Genomic DNA, 24,038 nt, shown 5'->3' with positions numbered 1-24,038 from the left:
AACGTTATGGTAACTTGTTCGTTAAACCTTTGACACATCTTGTCAATTTGTCTATTAGAAAATGTAAATTTCCTTCAGGGTGGAAAAAAGCTGTGATTGTCCCAATTTTTAAATCAGGAGAGCAGGACTCAATGCACAATTATAGGCCGATAGCAATTTTACCTGTACTGTCAAAAATTATTGAAAAGTGGTGGCAGCTCAACTAATTGACCACCTACAGCAACTGAGATCGCCAACTGCTGCTTCAAAGAAAACATAAAAAAATCATTAGATAAGGGTGAAGTGGTTGGAGCTGTGTTTCTTGATTTTAAAAAGGCATTTGAAACAGTCAGCCATAGCCTCCTTTTAGCCAAAATGTCTACATTTAAGATCTCCCTTGAGGCCATGCAGTGGTTCACCTCCTACCTGCAGGATAGGGAGCAGTGTGTGAGAGTGGCCCAGGACAAATCCTCTCAGAGAAACATCTCAATGGGGATACCTCAGGGCTCCATACTAGGGCCACTGCTTTTCAGTCTCTTTATAAATGATCTGCCTTTGATTTGCCCAGGTGTCCGCTGCCAACTTTACGCGGACGATGCAGTTTTTTTATGCAGCCGCAAAGACACCAGAGCAAGCTGCAGATGTTTTATCTGCATGCATGGCTGAGGTTAGTCAGTGGCTCTTCAAAAATTAATTAGTCCCTAATCTTACAAAAACAGTCTCCATGTGCTTTTCAATCAAAAAACTAAAATTAGATCAAAATTTTAAAATATTTTTCCAAAATTGCAAAAGACAACAGGTTAATGAAATGAAATATTTAGGATTGGTTCTTGACCCACAAGTAACATTTGATGCACACATAAAGAAAATATCCAAAACAATTCAAAGAAATATAAATTGCTTTAGACTTATTAGGCTCTTCATTCCAAACCAGGCGGCCCTGCTGTACATGCATGGGATGATATTTTCTCATATCTCAGATTCAGATTCAGAAAACTTTATTTATCCCATCAGTGGGCAATTAGGTTTGCAGTCCCAGTCTCCATCAATCAACATTAAATAGTATAAATAAGAAAAATAGATAGATAAAACATATACATCTTAGCACACACATACAGTCAAACACCCTGTCCTGTCAGTGATGAACAGCGCTCAGTAAATCAAATTGTCAGTAATATACTCTATCCCTACACCTTATTTAATAATCTAATGGTTGTAGGAATGAAGGATCCAGAATAGCTTCTTGTTTTTGTCCTGACAGAATAATAGCGCCTCCCAGAGGGCATTAATGGAAATTCACCACCTAAAACATGATCAGGCTGACTGATGATACTTTTAGCCTTTTGGACTGCCTGTTTGTTAAACAGAGCACTCAGACTGTTTAGCTGTGTTCCAATAATCTTTGATGAAGTGTTAACAATGCTGCTGAGACTGTTCTTGTCTTTGACTGATAGGCTATTGAACCAACATGAAAAAGAAAAAGTTAAAAGACTCTCAATAAAAGACTGATAAAAATGACGTAAAATGGTTTTAGAGACACTGAAGGAGTTAAGCTTCCTCATCAGATGAATTCTCTGTTGTCCCTTTTTGACAATTGTCTCAGTGTTTACATGAAACTTGAGCTCACTGTCAAATATTGTACCTAAGTACTTGTAAGAATCAACGATTTCCACATCCCCCCCATGTATGACACTTGCTATTGGTTCTGCCTTTGCCCTCCTGAAATCAATTATGAGCTCCTTTGTTTTGGCTACATTTAAATCTAAAAGATTATTGTCGCACCACTTCACAAATGATGTCAACGCTAGCCCATGACTGGAATGTGGACCTTGGAATAAAGATAAACTTGACTAGGTGGCTTCCTTGTTGGGAAGACCTGCAGCTATCTGTGTACAAAATAAATCTGTGTACAAAATAAATAACAAGGCAGAGAGTACACATCCTTGCGGCGAGCCAGTATTTGAAGTAATAGGTTGGGACAAATAACCATTTACGAAAACTCTCTGTGTTCTATCTGTTAAAAAATTTAAAAGTAGCAGCAATAGTTGATTCGGTACCTGAAAATCATTTGTTAGTCTCTCGATCAGGATATGTGGCTGTATTTAGTAAAAGCAGAAGAAAAATCTGCAAATAAAAGCCTAACATGGGACCCAGGCTTCTCCAAGTGTTTGTATACTGTTTCTAAAATAAAAAGTTTTGCGTCATCCACACTTCTACCAGTTTGATAAGCAAACTGTAATGGATCCAGTTTTCCAGTGACCAAGGACATAATTTCAGCTTTAAGGATTTTTTCAAAATTTTTCATCACCAAGGATGTAAGAGCTACTGGTCTAAAATCTTTCAACTCCTTGGGTTTATTTAGTTTGGCTAGTGGAATTATGGTGGAGCGCTTCCATATCTGGGGAATATGGCCTTCTTTTGCACACATATTGAAGAGGCAGGTGAATACTGCACTTAGTTGGTCTGCACAGAAGCGTAATGTGCGCCCACAAACAGCATCAGGACCAGCAGCCTTCCTAATATTGACCTTCTTAAACAGGGATGTTACTCGTTCCTGAGATATCATTAGGTCATTATTATGAACCAGAGTGTTCCTCAACAAAGAAATATTATCAGAGAAGTCAGATGATTCAAAACGTGAGTAAAATCAATTAAAAGCATTAGGAAGATCACATGACTCAACCTCTTGAGCAGTAATAGGCATTCTCCTTTCAGCTTGTTGGTTTAATGATGCCATTGACTTCATTCCTCGCCAGGCGGCTCTAAGATCCCCCCCCCCACTGTATTGTTTTTCTACTTTCCTTCTATATTTCATTTTAGCTTTCCTGATCTCATTTTTTACTTCTTTGGACACTGCTTTAATCTCCCAAATGTCCCCAGTGTAGAAAGTCCTCTTTTTCTTGTTAATGACAGATTAAAAACTGCAGTCTGCAGGATTTGTTGTTGTCATACGTAAAGTCCTACTTTTTGGCATTTTAAGAGTTTACATGATCTATCAGAACGCTTGAAGTTGAAAACGGTGACCTCCGTAGTCGCAAAATGCAAGAAATGCTTATTTTTTAACCGAAAAATAAAAAGTTATTCAACTTCCTGTCCCGCCCCATCAAAACACATGAGAACTCGTGCACGTAGACGTGCACGCCAGATGCGCCTACACGACTCCTCATTCATCAACTCACCTGTCATTTGCGATCATGGAAGACACAGTAAGTAGACTAGCCCGTCATGAAGTTCAATAGTCCAGATAAATAAGCGTGGGGACGAGCCTACCCCAATATCAAAATAAACGGTACTTTGACCAATCCTGTGCCACTTGAAAGAGGCTGTCGGCAGGGATGTCCCTTAACCCATTGAGGCTGGGAAAGCATTGCTGCATTTCTACCTTTGAAGCCGGGGGCGCTGTTGCGTTATTCTACCTTTAAGGCCGGAAAAGCGTACACGTCTTTTTTCCTGTATAAGGTTGTTTTGCACCAATTATTGACCTCTGCGCCAATTAAATGCATTATAATAGACACGTGAGAGTCGTCATGTTCCTCGTGTCAGTGTTTTGAAGTTAAGTTTCATCGAAAAAAAAAAAAAAAGTTAAGTTTCATCGAACCAAGCATGGAGGACTTTCAGTGGGAAGACATTTCAGACGGGAGCGATTGTGAGGAGTTTCTTGGCTTTGATGATGCTGATGAACGTGCTGACCCAATTGATGCAGATTTATGGCGAGCACATATGTTTGAAGATGATTTTGAAGGGTTTGAATGTGAGTGGAAGACTGACAATTACCACCGTAATCGACGGAGAGATTTCAACCGCACACCATGGGTGAAAGTGGATTTACCTGCAGATGCCACACCGTTGCAGGCATTTAATCATATTTTTACTGAGGAGCTTTGGGTGCATCTCGTTTCCGAGACGAATAGATACAGTGAGCAGGTACTTCAGACTCCAGCTCGAGCAAAGATGGCAAGGTGGTGACACGTAACTGTGCCGGAGATGGAAATGTTTATTGGAATGTGTTTGGACTCCTTGTGCTGCCAGTACGAAGAGATTACGTATAACAAAAATAGATAAATAAATAATTTAAATATAAAATGTTATTTTATTACTGTTTTCTAATTGAAAATAGTGCTGTTCCTGCACTTTACTTTTTACATTTTCTATTTTCGTGAAGGTGTATGTAAATAAACTCAATTTCCAAAGAAAGCCACAGGTGTAAGCTCTCAAATACTTTTTGAATTTTGTTTCTATCTGCTACAGAGGCTGAGAAATCAATCATTTAGTAGGCGTTGACACAACTGCTGAATTTCCAGAAAAACTTCAGGTTTTAGGGGATCTTTCTGAAATCGCCCGTAGGTTTTACAGGCATTCTTTTCCAGACGTTTTAGGCCTAAATGGGTTAAGCCCGACTTTGTTTGCTCTATTTATCGAGCCGTTGGCTCAGGCTATTAGAGAAGACCAGAACATTAAGGGAATCTGGTTTAAAGGCACAGAGTATAAGACCTGCCTTTACGCAGATGACGTATTAATCACTCTTTCCCAACCAGATCTGAGTTTACCAACATTAATGTCTTTCCTGAAAGCATTTGGTCATTACTCGGGTTATAAATTAAACATTCATAAAACACAAGTTATCTCATTTAATTATATTCCCCCACCTCAAATAAATAACCTGTGCAATTTTAAATGGGAAAATAATATTATTAAATACTTAGGAATAAAAATCCCAAAGGATTTATCTACCATCTACGCAACAAATTATCCTCCAATTAAAACAGAGATAAAGGCAGATTTAAATAAATGGAGTTTATTACCATTGGACTTGCATTACAGAATAGATATACCGTATTTTCCTCACTATAGAGCGCACTGGATTATAAAGCGCACTGTCAATGAATGGTCTATTTTCGATCTTTTTTCATATATAAAGCGCACCGGGCTATAAGGCGCATTAAGCGAAAAAAAACCAGTGTCGTTGCTGTTACCTGGCAGTTCAGTGATGATTCGAAAACGAAACTTATAAAATCGGCTCGGCGCATGCGCAAAACCACAAAGTAGCAATTCTCGACAAGTAGCACAAATCGACTGAACACCTGTAGTTTACCAAAGTCTTACTAAAACATTTTGACAGAGCGCCGTGTACCACACAAAATCGCTTCGGGGTCCGTAAGCTAACAAGAATAAATCCATATATAAAGCGCTCCGGGTTATAAGGCGCACTTCTGTTTTTTGAGAAAATTATAGGCTTTTAAATGCGCCTTATAGTGCGGAAAATACGGTAGTTAAAATGATTGCTTTTTCTTTTTCTGTCAATACCAACAGAAATACTGCAAACACAATTAATAGAATGGAAGAGAATGCTATCTGGGTTCATTTGGAGAGGCCTTAAAACAAGGATTAGGTATAAAACATTGCAATTGTCTAAGGAGGTTTGGCCTTGCCGAACATAGAGAACTACTACAAATCTGCACAGCTCAGATACTTGATCTATTTGTGCGACCCATATTACAATGCCAAATGGAAAAATATAGAATTAAGCCAACTGGATATTCCCCTTCAGAGTTTGCTGGGTGATAGAAATCTATATGCATGGCACAAACAAACCTTAAGCGATTGGACAAGAACTCCCCTAAATATTTGGTTTGGTGAATGCCAAAAAAACAAACTGGAAAAACACATGAAAATAATACGTTGGGTAGCACATGATAAGGATTTTAAACCTGCCCAGATGGATGGACGCTTTAAACAGCGGCTCCCCAAAGGTATCACAACATACTGTCTTATTTCTGACAAAGGGACACTAGATTGCTTTCAAAAACTTAAAGATAAATACGACTTAGAAAATCAAGACTTTTTCAGATACCTTCACGTTAGAGCCCATTTTAACTGTGATGTAAGCACAACAGAGGAAGCCAGTTCTGATTTAATAAAGATTTTGATCGAGGCATATAAATCCAAACTAAACCGGAAACTGATCTCTAAAATTTACTCCTGTTTACAGTAATCTAATGGTACTTCTACTCTTTATGTTAAATCCAAATGGGAAAAAGAAGCTAAAATAACCATTTCAGAAGATGATTGGTTGAACATTTGCTAAACTCAAATGAGTACTTCTAGCTCTGGTTATTGGAGGGAATTTTCGTGGAAGAATATAATCCGATTCTTTATCACTCCCATAAATCAAACAGCTTCAGAAGCGTCAGACGAGTTATGGAAAGTGTTGGAGAGAGTGTGGTAACGCAGAGGCGGATCATTTCCATGTCTTCTGGGACTGTCCGATTATACAAACGTACTGGCGGGATGTAGTGGTGAAAATTACCTCAATATTGGGCTTTGAGATTAAATATGATTTTTGTACAATTTATCTTGGTGATATTTCCCCCACAAGCAGTGCTACTGATAAATATTTGATTAAAATAATGTTGGTCGCCAGTAAAAAAGCTATTACGCGAAAATGGCTATGGAAAGAGTCCCCATCTAAAGAGGAGTGGACTGCAACTGTGAAGCAAATATTTGACATGGAAAAACTGACTTTTTTCTTGAACATGGACAAATTCACTCCGTTATGGAGGAAATGGACAGCTCATCCTGAGTAAGTGACACTGTCATAACTTGTGCTCTGTTTTTTCTTTCTTTTATCATTTAATTTAATTTTTTGCTTGGGTGCGGTGCCCCCTACTGCCCTATTTGACGTGCTCTCTCAGGTTTGCTGTATGTAAGAAGAGTAGACTAATGAAGAATAAATAGAACTAAATTTTTGAAGTATCTCTAAACCCTGTACCTACCTCTTATATACATATTGTTGTATTTTTCCCTGTGTAATTGATATATATGCGTATATTTTTCCATCTGTGCACCTTCTCCTTTGTTCTTTTTTGGTTTTTTCTTCTTTTTTTTCTTGTTTCTATTTATATTGTAAATTGAAAAACTTAAAAAAAGTTTTAAAAAGTTTATTTATTTTTTTAAAGTATTTTTGGGGGCTTTTTATGCCTTTAATGATAGGACAGTGTGAGAGAGACAGGAAGCAGGGGGCAGAGAGAGGGGAAGACACGCAGCAAAGGGCCGCTCGGTGCGGGACTCGAACCGGGGCCCGCTGCATCGAGGACTGTAGCCTCTGTACATGAAGCGGCTGCTTAACCCACTGCGCCACCGACCGCCCCATTCATAAACAAATATGACGGAGATATATCGATGAGGCAAGAATTCTGGGACCAGTTTCAGACAGCTATCCATGAGAATATTGAGCTAAGCAAAACTGAGAAGCTTACTTACCTGAAGTCCTATTTGGTAGGTCCAGCAGCCAGAGCCATCGCGGCATTAAAGATAACAGAGAGCAATTACGACGCCGCCATAAACATGCTCAAGGAGAGATTTGGAAGAAAGGACCTGATTGTGAGTGCACACATGTCTAAACTGTTGAGCTTGACCCCAGTTAAAAGATTCACAGACATTGGTGCTCTCAGGAGAATTTATGATGAATGTGAAATCCAGATTAGAGGCTTAGAGGCAATGGGAGTAGAGTCAGACACATATGGAGGATTGCTGTGCCCCATATTACTGCAGATGATCCCAGATGACCTTGCTCTTGCTTACACACGTGAAATAGGTTCAGACCATGAACTGAAGGTTCCAGAGCTCATTGTTTTTCTACAGCAGGAAGTTGAAATCAGAGAGCGTGCCATGCACCTGACCAAAGCAGGAAGTCACAACAAGGAATCACCGACCCCCAACCAGCACAGATACAAACCTGATTCAGCAAGCGGAAGCTTCAGAAAGCCAAGTCTGCCATCAGCTGCCATGCTCTACACCAGCAGCTCACAGTTCCCGCCAGGATGTATATTCTGTGACAGCACAAGTCATAAATCTGAACTGTGTACAGACAACACACTTAACCTGCGAAAAGAAAAACTAAAGAAAATGGGACGGTGTTTCATATGCTTAGGACAGCGACACATGGCCGAATTCTGCAAATCCAAGGGAGTGTCCTGTAGTGTGTGTGGACGGAGACACCACCCCACGATGTGTGACAAAGGCGAAACCAGTGAAATGCAGAGCAGCGCTCAAGAAACAACTGAGGCTGTCATCTCATCTGTGACCCCACACACAGTTAAGACAAGCACAGCCAAGCAGAAAACGGTTCTCCTGCAAACAGTAACAGCATCTGCAGAGGGAACAAGGGGGAAGAAGAAGGTACGCTGTCTGATGGATGGAGGAAGTCAACGGAGCTTTATCCTGGAGAAGCAGGCAAGGGCATTAGGATTACCGGTTGTGAGAAAAGAGACTACTGACACCCCAGTAGCAACGGAACGAAATGTTGTGAAATTAATTCTGAAAAACATCTGTGACAAAGAGAAAACCCTTGAGAAGTTAGTTCTGCCATCGTGCAGGTTCTAGGTGCTGATATCTACTGGAAGATGGTTTCTGGTAGAGTTGAAAGACTGTCAGACGCCTTAGTTGCCATAGAGACAATGTTTGGCTGGACAGTACAAGGCCCAGTGTCCATGTTAAGCATGAGTGAGACTTCATGCATGAAGATCTGCACTGAAGAGACCATGCAGGTTTCAAACCCACTGCGTGCATTCTGGGAAATAGAGTCTCTGGGCATCTCCTGTAAGGGTGAAGAACGGGCAGCGGACACTGAGGCCCAAGAACACTTCAAAAGGTCAGTCAGCTACAAAGAAGGGCAATATGAGGTTAAGTTGCCATGGCATGAAGATAGAACAGAGCTTCCAGACAACCTGAGAGTTGCCCAAAAAAGATTTGAAGGTCTGAATAGAAAACTGAAAGCTGATGTAACACTGTTCAAGAGATACAATGATGTAATAGATGATTATCTTCAACAAGGAATATGTGAAGACGTCCCAGACAACAGTGACGGTGACGAGATAAACATAGCTCTCTGATGACGAAAACATGACGAGACGTGTGTGAGTTTTCGTTGACGAGACGAGAATGAACGAAAATGTTAGTGGGTGATCTGTCAGACGTTTAAAATGCATGACATTTCTGCTTATTGTGTGTGTGAAGACGTCCCAGACAAGGTCACAGAAAACAACAACGTCAAATACTACTTACTTCACCATGCTGTGATAAGGGAGGACAAAGCAACCACCAAGCTGAGGGTCGTTTTTGATGCTTCTGCACATGAGAACGGCTGTCCATCTCTTAATGACTGTCTGCTAACTGGACCGAATCTGAACCCAGACCTACTCAACGTCCTTGTCAGGTTCAGGTTGCACCCCATTGCATTCATGGCAGATATCACAAAGGCGTTCCTACAGATATCAATCGCAGAAAAGCAGTGTTGTTTTCGTCAACGATGACGAAATCATTTCGTTGACGCCACTTTTTTTCATGACGATGACGAGACAGTGACGAGATAAACATAGCTCTCTGATGACGAAAACATGACGAGACGTGTGTGAGTTTTCGTTGACGAGACGAGAATGGACGAAAATGTTAGTGAGTGATCTGTCAGACGTTTAAAATGCATGACATTTCTGCTTATTGTGTGTGTCAATTAAAACCTAAAAAGTATCTGCTGCGGCAACTTAAAGCTGCAGTCTGCAGGATTTGTTGTTGTCAAACGTAAAGTCCTACTTTTTGGCATTTTAAGGGTTTACATGATCTATCAGAACGCTTGAAGTTGAAAACGGTGACCTCCGTAGTCGCAAAATGCAAGAAATGCTTATTTTTTAACCGAAAAATAAAAAGTTATTCAACTTCCTGTCCCGCCCCATCAAAACACATGAGAACTCGTGCACGCCAGATGCGCTTACACGACTCCTCATTCATCAACTCACCTGTCATTTGCGATCATGGAAGACACAGTAAGTAGACTAGCCCGTAATGAAGTTCAGTAGTCCAGATAAATAAGCGTGGGGACGAGCCTACCTTGTATCGCGCGTGCACAATCGGTGATTGACAGGCAGCAGAGCCCAGCTCGTAACCTGATTGGTTACCTTTTACCGGTCCGGTCTGCAATTTTGTAAACAAACCTGCTGGCTTTGGAGGGACCTAGCGGGACAAATAGGGGACCTAGAGAACTATTTTTTTTTTGTATTGGGGTATTTAATGTACTACTTTCAGAATCCCCGGACAGTTCCAGGCATTATGCTTGAAAAAGAGTTGCAGACTGCAGCTTTAAGGCTCACCACAGGGATATTTTTTCAAAGGTAAGTTACAAATGCTGTTAACATAATCGATAAATTTCATAGTAAGCTAATACATTAGTACGTTTTCCACATACTCCTGGCGCAAATGGGCTGCTAACTTCAGGCTAAAGTTAGCTTTTGTTACGCTAACGTCAATTCATTATGTGTGTGTTACTTTAGCAGCATGTTTAGCCATGTTTACATTCAGTGACGGTGTGGTTATCTCTTTGTGTGTACGTTCTGTCAGCACGTAACTTGATATGTTAAACATGGCGAGTTACTGTTATACGTAGAGTCTGCTAGCTTTAGCCTAAAAGCCACAAGTGACGTTGTGCAGCCCTAACTAGGACCTGTGCGTTTAGTGCGCTTACAGTAAAGTTGGGACACACGCACAGTACAGAATGACAAATCAGAAAGCTTTAGTACAGGGTCAGTTAATAAGCTGTATTTTTGTTCTGCTTGTTTGATAGTAAAGACCATACTATTTTCTTAACACGGTAGACTATACTTATATTTTCTTTTTTTTTTTTTTACTAAAACTAGACTAAAACCCTTTTGAGTTTTCATCAACTAAAACTATCACATATAGAAGTGACTAAAATGTGACTAAAACTAATAAGCATTTTAGTCCAAAAGACTAAGACTAAATCTAAGATGGTTGTCAAAAACAACACTGCAGAAAAGGACAGAGATGTGTTGAGGTTTCTGTGGCTCACTGGTTGCCTTGATGCTAAGAACACAAACCTGTGTGTGCTGAGAATGACTCGTGTGGTGTTTGGTGTCTCATCAAGTCCATTTTTGCTGGCAGCCACAATCAGAAATCACCTAGAAAAACACCAAACAAGTCACACACAGGTCATTAACACTCTGAAAGACTCTCTGTGTGTTGATGACTTTATTGCCAGCTCAAGCAGTGTTGAAGAGGCTTACGCATTGACAACAAGTGCAAAGAAAATAATGTCTGACGCAAGCATGAACCTCTGTAAGTGGACTACAAATTCCCCTGAACTGAAGGCCAAGTGGCAGCAAAGTGACTTTGACTTTGCCATGGATCCTGATACAAGCGGCTGTGTGTTAAAGGTGCTAGGCCTTGTGTGGAGGCCAGAGACTGATGACTTTGTTTTTAACCTAAAGCACCTTATGGATATTTTTAAGGACAAGGAGAACACAAAGAGGAGTGTCCTGGGCTCTTCAGCTAAATTATTCGACCCTATGGGCTTTCTGACACCATTCACGATAAGAGTGAAATGTCTCTGGAGAGTCCATGACTAGACCGGTCATGTCCAAGTCCAGAGTTGCACCCATTAAGAAACTCGCACTGCCACACCTTGAACTAATGGGGGCTCTGATTGCTGCAAGAATGGGAAACAATCTGCTTCAACCATTGAATATGCAGCCGAAACAAATTCGAATGTGGACTGACTCCATGATTGTGATTCACTGGATTTCCAGCTCACCACACAGATGGAAACAGTTTGTTGCCAACAGAGTGATGGAAACTCAGTCCCTGACCACACCAGAAACCTGGTCCCATTGTAGTGGAAAACTCAACCCAGCTGATCTCACTACAAGGGGCCAGTCAGTCACAAGGCTGAAGGAAGAGGAGCTTTGGTGGTCAGGGCCACAGTTTCTGAGTTCAGCAGTGCAGCAAGAGTTTCCTGACGAAGGGCTCTATGAAGAGGAGGTAAAGACTGAGCTTAGGCCAAGTCATGTCACAGTCCAGCTCAACAGCATGGAACCAACATCAACAGATCCACTGTTAAAGCTGGAAAACTACAGCAAGTTAAAAACAGTTCTCAGAGTCACAGCATGGATTAAAAGATTCACACACAACTTACGTTCAAGTGAGAGGAAGCAAGGAGAGCTGACAGCCGAGGAGTTGGCTGAAGCTGAAAGATACTGGATTCTGGAAGCACAAAATCAAGGTTTCCAGAGGGAGAAAGGTGAATTAAGAGCAGAAAAAGACATTCACAGAGGCTCGAGAATTAGAGACCTGAAGCCGTTTCTAGACGAGCACGGTTTGATCTGTCTGGGAGGAAGACTGCAACACTCAGACATGAGTTTCGGTGAGCGGCATCCACACATCCTGCCTTCAGACCACAGACTCTCTGAAATGTTCATCAGGCGCTGTCATGACCAAGTGATGCATTCAGGTATGAGACACTTTAATGCAACTAAGAGACAAATATTGGATTCCACGAGCCAGACAAATGACAAAGACAATAATTACAGCCTGCACTACTTGTAAAAGATTCAGAGTAAAGGCAATGCAGCAGACAACAGCACCCCTGCCAAGAGATCGGATTACAGAATCACCTCCGTTTGAGACTGTTGGGGTGGACCTCTGCATGTAAAGACTAAAAAAGAAAGTGGAAAAGGCATACATAACACTTTTCACCTGTGCTGTGACACGTGCAGTCCACCTGGAGCTGGTGTCCGACATGTCGACAGAGACGTTCCTCCTGGCGTTCAAGAGATTCATATCCAGACGAGGCCTCTGTAAGATTGTGTATTCAGATAATGCCCGAACCTTCAAACGAGCTGATCAAGACCTCAGAGAACTCTGGACGGCCATCAAGGAGCCTGACCTCTTAAGGTATTTCGCTGAAAAGGGAATCACATGGAAATATATTGCAGAACGAGCCGCCTGGTGGGGGGGGTTTTGGGAAAGACTGGTTAGATCAGTTAAGACATGTTTGAGGAAAGTGATGGTAAAGGCTTCACTGAGCTTTGAGGAGATAACATCTCTATTGGCAGAAGCAGAAGCAACAATAAACTCACGGCCACTCACCTTTGTTTATAATGAACCTGAAGAGCCTCAGCCCCTCACCCCAGCTCACTTTCTGATTGGAAGGAGACTCTGCCACCCAAGCCCTTTCATGCTGCCATTCACAACCCTCGTTCCAGTAGAGAGGAGCTAACACGGAGATGGAAATATCGCCAGCGCCTTCTCAACGACTTCTGGACCCGGTGGAAAAGGGAGTACTTACTGGGGCTGAGATCTGCCCTTACCAGTAAAGGCTCTAGCATGGTTGCCGCATCCGCTCGCGCGAGCGGTGTTGATGACGTCACAAGTTCGTGCCCGCCATAGGACCCTATATAGTGGCGCAAGTCGTTTCGCGCCAGTAGTTGCAATCTTCTCCGTCACAGAGGTGGCGCTGCTACGTTAACGTTACCGCTACTCTACAACCACGAAAGTGGAGAAGAAAACAATGCCGCTGTCAAGAGCAGGAATACTGTAATTAATGATACTGCTGCAGTTTTCGGATCATTTTAATTTTTTAATTCAGTTAAAAGAGGTGAAGGTTTGAAGCCCCCGGCATCAACAGAGTCTCTGCCCCCTTCTTTGCCTTCACGTATCTGTCCCGTAGCTTCTTCCACACATTCTTACAGAACTCTCCCTCTTTCCCCAAAGTTCTGCCCATCTCTGTGCACCAGTTTGGGGAGTTTACGTGCTTCCTGTGCTGTTTCCCTGCAGTTTCGTACAGCTGTCTGTACAAACGCACCTCCTCACTGAGCCTGGTCTCACATTGGTCCATCCGGTTTGTCGTTCTCGGTGCAGCCAAGTTCCAAAAATCAACTGGTGCACGACAACGCGCTGCGCCGCCTTTTCAAGGGAAACGCCAGGCCTGAAACGCCATTTTGACATCACGGTGCGACACCGCCGTGACAGACGCGGCAACCATGCTACCGCCTTAAGAACTCACATTCTACCCTTCTCAAGGAGGGTGATCTGGTGCTCATTGGAGAGGACAGGACACCGCGCCAGATTTGGAAGACTGGGATCATCAGGGAACTCTTTCCAGGAAGAGATGGTCTTGTGAGATCTTGTGCTGTACGCACATCAGATGGGACAATATTAAAGTGATAGTCCGGAGTAGATTCAACCTGGGGTCATTTTAACCGTGATATCCAGCCAAGTAGCCCACCCGCAGTTTTTTCGATATTGGCTGAACATCAGCTGAGTTACTGAGTTATCCCGAATAGCTTCGTACAAGCGCTAACGAACCCTGTCAGTATCTCCAAAATTACCACACTAAAATCGCATGCCATGACACCAAACTTCTACAGTAGTACAAATATGGTCTGTACTCACAAAACGATGCATTTGGAAGTTTGAAAATAGTCCAGGAGTTTATTATTATCATCAACACAAGCCTGATAGCTTCTCTGCAGCTAAAGCTGCGTCGACGTCACTTCAGAGAGCTGGGAGCTTCAAAGTAAGATGAGGGTTGAGCTACTACTGTAGACAACAAAGCAAGGCTGCTCAATTTCTCCATTGATAAAATAATTTCACAACTCTACAACATAAAAATTCATAAAAAAACATGTAGAATATAGCATATACTTTGTTGTCTACAGTAGTAGATCAACCCTCATCTTATTTTGAAGCTCCCAGCTCTCTGAACTGACGTCGACGCAGCTTTAGCTGCAGAGAAGCTATCAGGCTTGTGTTGATAATAATAAACTCCTGGACTATTTTCAAACTTCCAAATGCATCGTTTGGTGAGTACAGACCATATTTGTACTACTGTAGAAGTTTGGTGTCATGGCATGTGATTTTAGTGTGGTAATTTTGGAGATACGGACCAGGATCCATTAGCGCTTGTACGAAGCTATTCGGGATAACTCTGTAACTCGGCTGATGTTCAGCCAATATCGAAAAGACTGCGGGTGGGCTACTTGGCTGGATATCACGGTGACCCCAGGTTGAATCTACTCCGGAGTATCACTTTAAGAAGACCAGTTCAACTGCTGTACCCCCTAGAGCTGACCTGAAATGACATGACCTAGAGATGATAAGAGCTGTCTTCATGAGGGGGAGGATGTTGTATCTTTAATTATTATTGTTCACATTTGGATTTAGTTTGGATATTGTATGGATAGTATTGAAAGAACGGTTGTTTCTAGACCTGATTGATTTGTTCTTGTATGTGGTGTTGCATGTTTGGACTACAAGGGGGCGTTTCTTTGTATGTCAGTTGAGAACAGGTGAAGGTTCGAATTTAGAACGAGAAAAATAGCAGTGAGGAAAAACAACGTATATATCTCGAGTTGACAGTTTGTCGTTATTTTATTTGTCCTATGATAGTATTTTATTTGTATCAGTAAAAAACCTAAAAAGACAAGGAGAAGTACTGCTTTGTTTGTACGAGAAGCTGCAGCTAAGTTCCCACAGCACGGGCCCAGGCAGCTCGCTCAGCCACAAAGCGCATTGGTTCACTTTACAATCAAGCACTCAAAATTATGGACAGAAAACCAATCCTCCACAAACATAATTTGTTGAGCTTTGACAGTTTAAGCAATTTGTGTTTTCTCAAATTATTTTTTAAATGCTATCACAATTTGGCTCCAGAACCACTCAGGGAATTTATAAAGAGACCAAACAGCAGCAGGACAACAAGAGGCAGCTCCAACCACAACTGTACAATCCCTACGTGCAGAACATCGTTTGGACAGTCGGTCTTTTCTTACAAAAGCTGTAAACTCTGGAACTCACTGCCCGCAGATTTTAAGTCCATCCGTGTGTTTAAATTTTTCACCTTTAAACTTAATTGTTGGCTTAAAACAAACCAAAACTGTACTCACTTGTGAAAATGTGAGAGTGAATGAATGAGATGAAAGTTTGAACTGCAGTGTTGTATTTATAGATTAATGTTCTTGTGTAAATTAATGTCTATTTTAGGTCTTGTGTCAGCATAGAAAAGCCTAACCAGGGACGGGAGTTGTAAATTAGCACTTGTTGCTATACTCTGTATGCATTATATCAGCTACAAGCTTTGATTTGTAACTATGTCTGATTGTATTGTCCCTGTCAAATAAACGAAAAAAAAAAACAGCAACTCGAGTCCAAGTCACAGTGACTCGAGTCCCCATCTCTGCTTTGCGATACATAGCACTGTGAGGACCATGTGTGCTGAGTTCATTTCCATGTTGATGCTGTCCAAGTCACCCAGTATGCACAGTGTGGGGCGTGCAGGAATACTACACTTAAGCCATGTTGATAGGTCCTCACAGACCTCAAGCCAAAACTTCTGCACAGGCGCACAGAACCACAAAGCGTGTGCATAATCATCAGGAGTGTTATCTGTGCAACGTGAGCAGATATTTGAGTGTGTTAGAACCATCCTGAACATCCTTTGTCCTGTATAATGTGTTCTGTGAAGGATTTTGTTTTGTATGAGCTGCAAATTAGGATTTCGAGTCATTCTGAGGGTGTTCAAACATATTTGTGGCCAGAGGTTATGGTTAGAATTAGAACTGAGGGATACACCTGCCTCCCATTTTGAGGATGTTAAAGAAATTGTGTCATCCATCTTAGACAGGTTTAAGCCAGGTTTTATTTCCTCTTTAATTGTTTCTACTGTGTAGATTTGTTGGTATCTAATAAAGTTGAACAGCTTTAATGATAAAACTGGAGTTTTAAGACGCAGCTGGATGTGTCACACCGTCAGATGTCCGGCTGCTTGGTTCTGCTGGACCAGAGGTCCGTAAAATGAGCTGAGTTATGCGTGGAGACTGCATCCGCTCAGAGAAGAGGAATAAAAACTTTGTTTATCAATGAAATGTGTGAATAATCGCGATTTTTTTTAAATGCTCATAATTATCATGGCAGGCCAGGCCTCGATCGGAGGATGTAAAAGCCGTTCAGGCTGACAGAAACAGCGGATTCGGGATGAGGCCCGTTACAGCCCAACAGAACCGGAGCGGAGCTCAGAGCTGCAGCCCTGTTCCTCCACACAGCCTTACTTACCCACTCTGTGGACGTTTATTTGCGGTTTCCAGCTGATATCCAGCAGTCCGCGCTGACGGCCGATCTCTTCCTCGTACTGGACGATGGTTTTCTCAAACTCTGAGAATATTTCTTCGGCGGCAGCAGTTAGTCGCTGGCTGATAAACTCTCTCAGATGCTGAACTGAAGACATTGTTGCTGCACACACTCAGATATTCAGCTCAGACACGCTAACACACCGTCCAGCAGCTGAGTGCCACACAGAGAAAACTGGCGGCCGGCTGCGGTGTTTGTTTCCGGTGTCACAGGGTGGAGTTAGGTGTCGTGCCAAAAAGTGGTTGTCTGCCAGAATCTGATTTGCCGCCGCGGGAGCGCGCACAGCAGCCCGTTGAACGGTAGCGCAAAACCGTCTGCTTTTCTCTGGATTAAGCGATCATACTATGCAGATACACACAACTGCATTATAATGTAGACCCAATTATAGCTTGGAAAGTTTACGTGATAAACATGTATCTGTGCTCGGTATATCTGATGACTTTGTAGAGCCCTGTCTTTGGAAATGGGAAATCAAATTAACGATCAATAATAATCACTTAGGTGTATTAACCCACTGATGGCTTTGTATGCCACACTTGCAGGGAAACTAATTCCTTTTTCTCTTGTTCCCGTTCTTTGATTTCATTATCAATGTATTGAGTGACATGGGCAGCCCATAATGTTATCATCATATAAATTGTGATTAACATCAAATAAGAGATGAAAAGATATGTGTAATAATATGTTAAAATTAGGTTGAAAGTTAAAAACTATGCCAATGTTGTCATGTACTGATAATGACGTCAGCACGTCGTTCCGTTATTCCCCGGTGGTTGGTTGTAAGGTTCTCTTCCATACAAGGCAACAGGAAGTAAAGCAGGGGTGGCCAACCCGCGGCTCCTGAGCCGCATGCGGCTCTTTGTCTGGTTTCATGTGGCTCTTATGTTCATATCAAAATTTGTGTTTGTGTTTTTTTTAATGTGCGTGTTCGCTTCGTTTGAGTTCAATATGGCTGCGGTCTCCAACCTTTTTTGCTCCATGGACCAGTTTTATGTCAGACAATATTTTCACGGACCGGCCTTTCAGGTGTGGCCGATAAATACAACAAAATAAAATGATACGGCCAACACAGACACTGTGGTATTTAGTAAATATAATAATAATAAACTTGAATCCACTGTGCACTTGTATGTAACTTTATTAGCAGTGTCCTCCTGACATAACATCCTCTCTGCCTCCTAACGCTCTCTGGTCGCTATGGTAACGCTTAAACATGCCTTCGAAACGCAGCTTTCTTTTTCTTAGTGGTCACAGCCTCTTCTTCTGTGTCCTCACTGGGAAGCTTTCCAAACACGCCTGTTTTTGACTCATTTTGCTCGGTTCATGGGTTTAATATCAGCGTTGATGCATCACGTGACCGAGACGAGAGAGTCAAGAACAGACGGATGTAACAGAGAGAATTCGGTAATTTTTCAAAATAATGTGGCTCTTTGTGGTAACACAGTAAAAAATGCGGCTCTTAGTCTCTGACTGGTTGGCCACCCCTGGTGTAGCCCGTGATCGGGTTACTAGTGATTCAAATGAATCATTTGAATGTTCTGCGACCGGTGGTTCCAGAGTACTGGTGGTGAATGGATTAGTACTATGTCGCGCCGTTGAGAGTTAGTATCTCCTGGGAATGGAGCTGTTTGCAATATGCCATTTTTAATAACCACTAAATTACCCATCGTGGGAGGTGTATTGGTGGTCACAAGTCAAGTATCAGCGCTGGACTCGGAGAGACAGAGTTCCTGCAGAAAATCCGTTCGACCAAGTCCCGATATCCGGAAACATTTCATATTTATGTTCACCCTTATCTCAGAGGTTGTACCCAGAGCCGGCCCAAGGCATATGCCAACTACGCGGTCGCTTAGGGCCCCCACGCCACCAGGGGGCCCCAGAGAGCACCGAGACGTTGTGATAAAAAAGTAAATATATACATGAAATTAAAATAACATTGAATAATTTAAACGGAATTGTATTACAGCAGAAAAAAATATATAATTTTGACAAAATACTAATACTAGGTTAATTTATGCCTCCTGTTGGCTGCTGCCACCGTTGGGCAAAATTATTTAAGTATTGTATTTATTATTTAAGTATTTAATTTTGATTACAACTTTATTTTTCTGTAAGATAATGTGAATGTCATTTGATTCTATTTTGGATTTGGATTTTGAACATTTTGCACACCATTGCACATCTGAAAGAAATTAAACTATTTAACGTGTTTACTATAAATGCAGTCTCCAGCCTGCTGATGTTACTTTCAAATAGTTAAATTGATGAGCCATACTTATACATCACTCTTTATGTAGAAGTTAATTAATAAACCATATTTATGAGTTTGCTATCCCTTTAAGGTTAAAAACAAGAATGACACCTGTATAATGTAAGATGATTACAAATAATGCTAAGATTGTGGGTCCGTTACACACATAACAGTGTAGCCTATGGAATAATGAGGCATCTGGAGCTGAGGTGATGGTAGGGGGGCCCCAAATGAAATTCTGCTTAAGGCCCCATAAAGGCTTGGGCCGGCCCTGGTTGTACCTACACTTGACAACGCATCATTGAACATTTACTCATGCTGTGAGCAGGTCATCCACCGTCTTCGTCATGTTCTTTGGATGTGATAAGCGATGTGAGTGTGTGTTGTTTCAGGCGTGCATCTACTGCAGCAGACCCATCTGTCCTAAGAGACGCTTTATCTGACCCAGTTATTTTATCCCGCTACGTCATCTTAAAGTGTTGGACATACATTGCGTTTGTATGAGCAGAGTGTAACGTACAAACTAGGAACATAGATTATTTAGAGAACTACAGAATATGAATACATACAGTCTAAGAATAAAGCCAATTTATAACAAAAGTTATGCTCATGTTTTCATTTCGAGTTCGGCAGAACTTGCAGAAAGACTAACTGTTAATTCTTTTCAACTGAAGTCATAATATTGAAAATATTAGTTCTTTATCTCTTTTCATTTCCATGAATACTTCCTGCAGCTCTATTTATTTTGCTGTAAAACAGGCGGAACGTTAAACTGGTCCGTTTCCTCTGCCGGTGTTGTGTTGTGTCAGATGCACCCCCTCGCGGGAGCGAGCGCGCACCACTCGTTTGTTCAGAAAGTGAAGCATTTCGCCTAAACAAACGCTGGGGAACATACTATTCTACGATTTAATTATTTATGAAGGAGATGGAAGAGAAGAACATCGGTTGCTTTCAGTCTTTAAAAGTCTAAAGAGTGTACCGATGTTCTTCTCAACACAAAATCGCGTTATAGCGAACGCAAAACAACACTTTTCTGTTCTGTGAAAATATATACCCCAGCCATAAGTACAAAATGAATGGACTTGATTTTTTCAAAACAAGGTGAATATATTTGACTTGGGGTTTCACAAGACTAAATATGATTCCAGCTTTTGTTGCAAGGTTCAAAAGTAAGTGCTTTTATTTGTGTTAACCTGTAGGCTGTATAGGTCGAAACAATAGCCTTCTGATCCTGAATATCACTATATGAAAATGTAATTTGATCTATGCCTGATAGACAAGTCATAGCATCTGTGTGTTTCTCACCATTAAAGTGATACTCCGGAGTAGATTCACCCTGGGGTCATTTGAACCGTGATATCCAGCCAAGTAGCCCACCCGCAGTTTTTTCGATATTGGCTGAACATCAGCTGAGTTACTGAGTTATCCCGAATAGCTTCGTACAAGGGTTAATGGATCCTGGTCCGTATCTCCAAAATTACCACACTAAAATCACATGCCATGACACCAAACTTCTACAGTAGTACAAATATGGTCTGTACTCACCAAACGATGCATTTGGAAGTTTGAAAATAGTCCAGGAGTTTATTATTATCAACACAAGCCTGATAGCTTCTCTGCTGCTAAAGCTGCGTCGACGTCACTTCAGAGAGCTGGGAGCTTCAAAGTAAGATGAGGGTTGATCTACTACTGTAGGCAACAAAGCAAGGCTGCTCAGTTTCTCCATTGATAAAATAATTTCACAACTCTACAACATAAAAATTCATAAAAAAACATGTAGAATATAGCATATACTTTGTTGTCTACAGTAGTAGATCAACCCTCATCTTACTTTGAAGCTCCCAGATCAAGGAAGTGACGTCGACGCAGCTTTAGCTGCAGAGAAGCTATCAGGCTTGTGTTGATAATAATAAACTCCTGGACTATTTTCAATCTTCCAAATGCATCGCATTTAATGTTCATTAAATGCATTTAAGAGTATTGTGTACATTTAAAAGTTTAGAAACATGTTTTACAAAAATACGAAATGATGAATAACTATCACACGTTGTTTCATTATATTTGTGTTGGTTTGAAATCTGTCATCATTACCTCCTCCTTACTGACCGCTGAAAATGTCCGGCCCAGCTTAAGGTCTCGGGTTTAAAATCTGGCCCAACTGAATTTGTAATTGAACAGTCCTGGTTTAAAGCACGCCCACCAGGTAATGCCTGTTCCATGTGCTCACCGTAAATTTAATATGAAGATGTGGAACAAGCTTTCATCACAGCTGAGTTGCACCAAAAGTTGCACAGATCAGTCCGTACTGTGTCCTAATTTACCAAAAATACTCTGCCATTCGTTGATTTTATTCTTGTCCTTATTTCCAGAGAAGAAATCTCTAAAGTTGGTGTGAAAAAGAAGCCATTTTTTTTTACTGATTTTAAAAGCCCTTTGAGTCCCTGCTGCAGTTTTTCTGATGTTCGTGTGAACAGGCCGAGTCGGTTGTTGCCGTGTTACACTCGATAATCCTTGTTGGCGAGCAGCTCTGTCCGCCTCTGTGCAGCGTGGTCACCGCAGCATGAATGTGATGACAGAGCTCTGTTTACACCAAACTGTGCGTCTGTGACGAGTCGCTGCCTCAGTTTGCAGCTCGAATGTTTGCTCTTTGCTCCGTTTTACTGCCTCAACACAGAGTTTCTGTAGAGATAAGAAGCAAAATCACTGAATTATTCAACTGTTTTTCAAATTTCTTCCCCATTAATTTATCTATAATGTTCTTTTTGGTGCTTATTACTAATTTTAATATGATGAACTGTTTCATACTTTGGTGAAAAGGTGAAGGCTGGGTGATTCGCTCTGTACTGATGGAGCAAGGTGGCCGCCTGCTAGCTTCACCTGCTAGCTTCATATGCTAGCTTCACCTGCTGGCTTCACCTGCTGGCTTCACCTGCTGGCTTCACCTGTTGGCTTCACCTGCTGGCTTCACCTGCTAGCTTCACCTGCTAGCTTCACCTGCTGACTTCACCTGCTAGCTTCACCTGCTGGCTTCACCTGCTAGCTTCACCTGTTGGCTTCACCTGCTAGCTTCACCTGCTGGCTTCACCTGCTAGCTTCACCTGCTAGCTTCATATGCTAGCTTCACCTGCTGGCTTCACCTGCTGGCTTCACCTGCTAGCTTCACCTGCTAGCTTCACCTGCTGACTTCACCTGCTGGCTTCACCTGCTAGCTTCACCTGCTGGCTTCACCTGCTGACTTCACCTGCTAGCTTCACCTGCTGGCTTCACCTGCTAGCTTCACCTGCTGGCTTCACCTGCTAGCTTCACCTGCTGGCTTCACCTGCTGATGCAAATCATACAGCCAAGTTTTACACAGGAAAGTTCCAGTTAAATCCTTCTTTTAACTGGTTCTGCCCCCCGCTGGTTATTTGTTCACATCTTTATTTACTTATTTGTCTTGTTTTCTGCTGTTTAATTACTTACTTAATGGACAAACATCGCTCGGTAGGTAAAGAACTAAATTATGTAAAAAAAATTAATTCCTAACCCACCTGATGCAGAGTCCTGAATTCCCAGGAGAACCAAAAACATCAAGAACTTCACTTTCATCATCTACCTCCATGGATTTATAAGATTAAACATTAACTCAATGCCGTTTCACTTCTGTTGATCAGAAACAGTCTCCGCACTTCCTGCTTTAACGCAGGCAAAGAGGGAGGAGGCAGAGCTACTGCGGTCAAGTGAGCAGAAGTTCGTCTTTTCCTGATTTAAAGTGCGCCCGTATTACAGAATTTATGGCAAATGTAGGAAGTCCATGATACGGAGCGTGCAAATATTTTACTAAACTGTGAAATCCCTTTGATCCATAATTTCTGACAAAGGCGTGTACACTTGAGCTCAGGAACATCCTGACTGTTCACTCTCTCAGTATCAAATGTATCATTTTGGAGAAATTCAGTCATAGGTCATTTGAAGTGAAAACGGCATGCGCATTACATCAGCCAGGTTTGCAAGAACTGATTCCATATCAAACACTGTCACTGCAGTTTAATTCTTTTGATACTTCTAAAATAATTTTGTTCTATTTCTGAAGAATGCGAAATTCAAAGTCATGACAGTAACTTTGACTGATTGACTCGCTTAGTGAACTTTTTCTAAAAAACACTCTGTAAACCTATTCTCTATACGCTAAAACAAGTAAATCATTATTTTATTTATTATAAGAACAATTGTTAGTGGTGGCAGTAGTGGTAAATCTAATATTTTCAACTTTCTGTTAGTGTTTAACACAGAGACCAGCTGTGCCATGTGCTCAGCAGTCAAACCACCACTTAAAGGGCCTGACTTAACAAACTGGGTAAGTTGTTTAAAAGGTTTTCTCCGCACATTTTGCATGCCTTGTTTTAAAGTGGATGACAGCAAGCAAGAGCCTAAAAGGATGAGAAATGACAGCCGATCATCTGTGCTAGGACAATCTGAGGTTCACTCCTCAGCCATAGGGATATGCATGTTTTCCTATCAAGAATTCCAAAAAGAAAGTGTGCATTAGATTGAGATTTCAACAATGACAACATTTTGATCTGGAGAATAATCAAATGAAGATAGTTATCAAAAGGTTGTAGAACAGTACATAATTTACTTAGTGATTTCCATGAAGAAAGCAAAAAACATTTCTGGCCTTTGCCCTTTTACAGATTCAGTGTTGCAGGTGGTTCCATGTTGAGTGCATCAACAAGGACTCGGAAACATTTCAGCAGGCAGAGAGTAGTGAATGGAATTGTGTGATTTGTGAACAATGAATAAACAACGTCAACAATGATTTCAGACTATATCTACAGTTTATAGTCACTTCCTGCTC

General features: G+C 41.5%; 1 protein-coding gene across 1 annotated transcript in view; it reads right to left on the bottom strand.

The window, feature by feature from the left end:
- LOC142382187 (uncharacterized) overlaps window positions 1–17,168 on the bottom strand; it is a 35,456-nt gene extending 18,288 nt beyond the window's left edge. Inside the window, exon 1 of the mRNA XM_075467766.1 lies at window positions 16,876–17,168. Coding sequence (XP_075323881.1) covers window positions 16,876–17,047 — 172 coding nt within the window. The 5' untranslated portion in view covers window positions 17,048–17,168. The remainder of the gene's footprint in view (window positions 1–16,875) is intronic.
- Window positions 17,169–24,038: the final 6,870 nt, after the last annotated feature.

Source organism: Odontesthes bonariensis, chromosome 1 (assembly GCF_027942865.1).
Source record: "Odontesthes bonariensis isolate fOdoBon6 chromosome 1, fOdoBon6.hap1, whole genome shotgun sequence".
Lineage (NCBI taxonomy): Eukaryota > Metazoa > Chordata > Actinopteri > Atheriniformes > Atherinopsidae > Odontesthes > Odontesthes bonariensis.
Note: the sequence above shows the minus strand (reverse complement) of the source record. Positions and strands in the feature narration are given on the sequence as shown.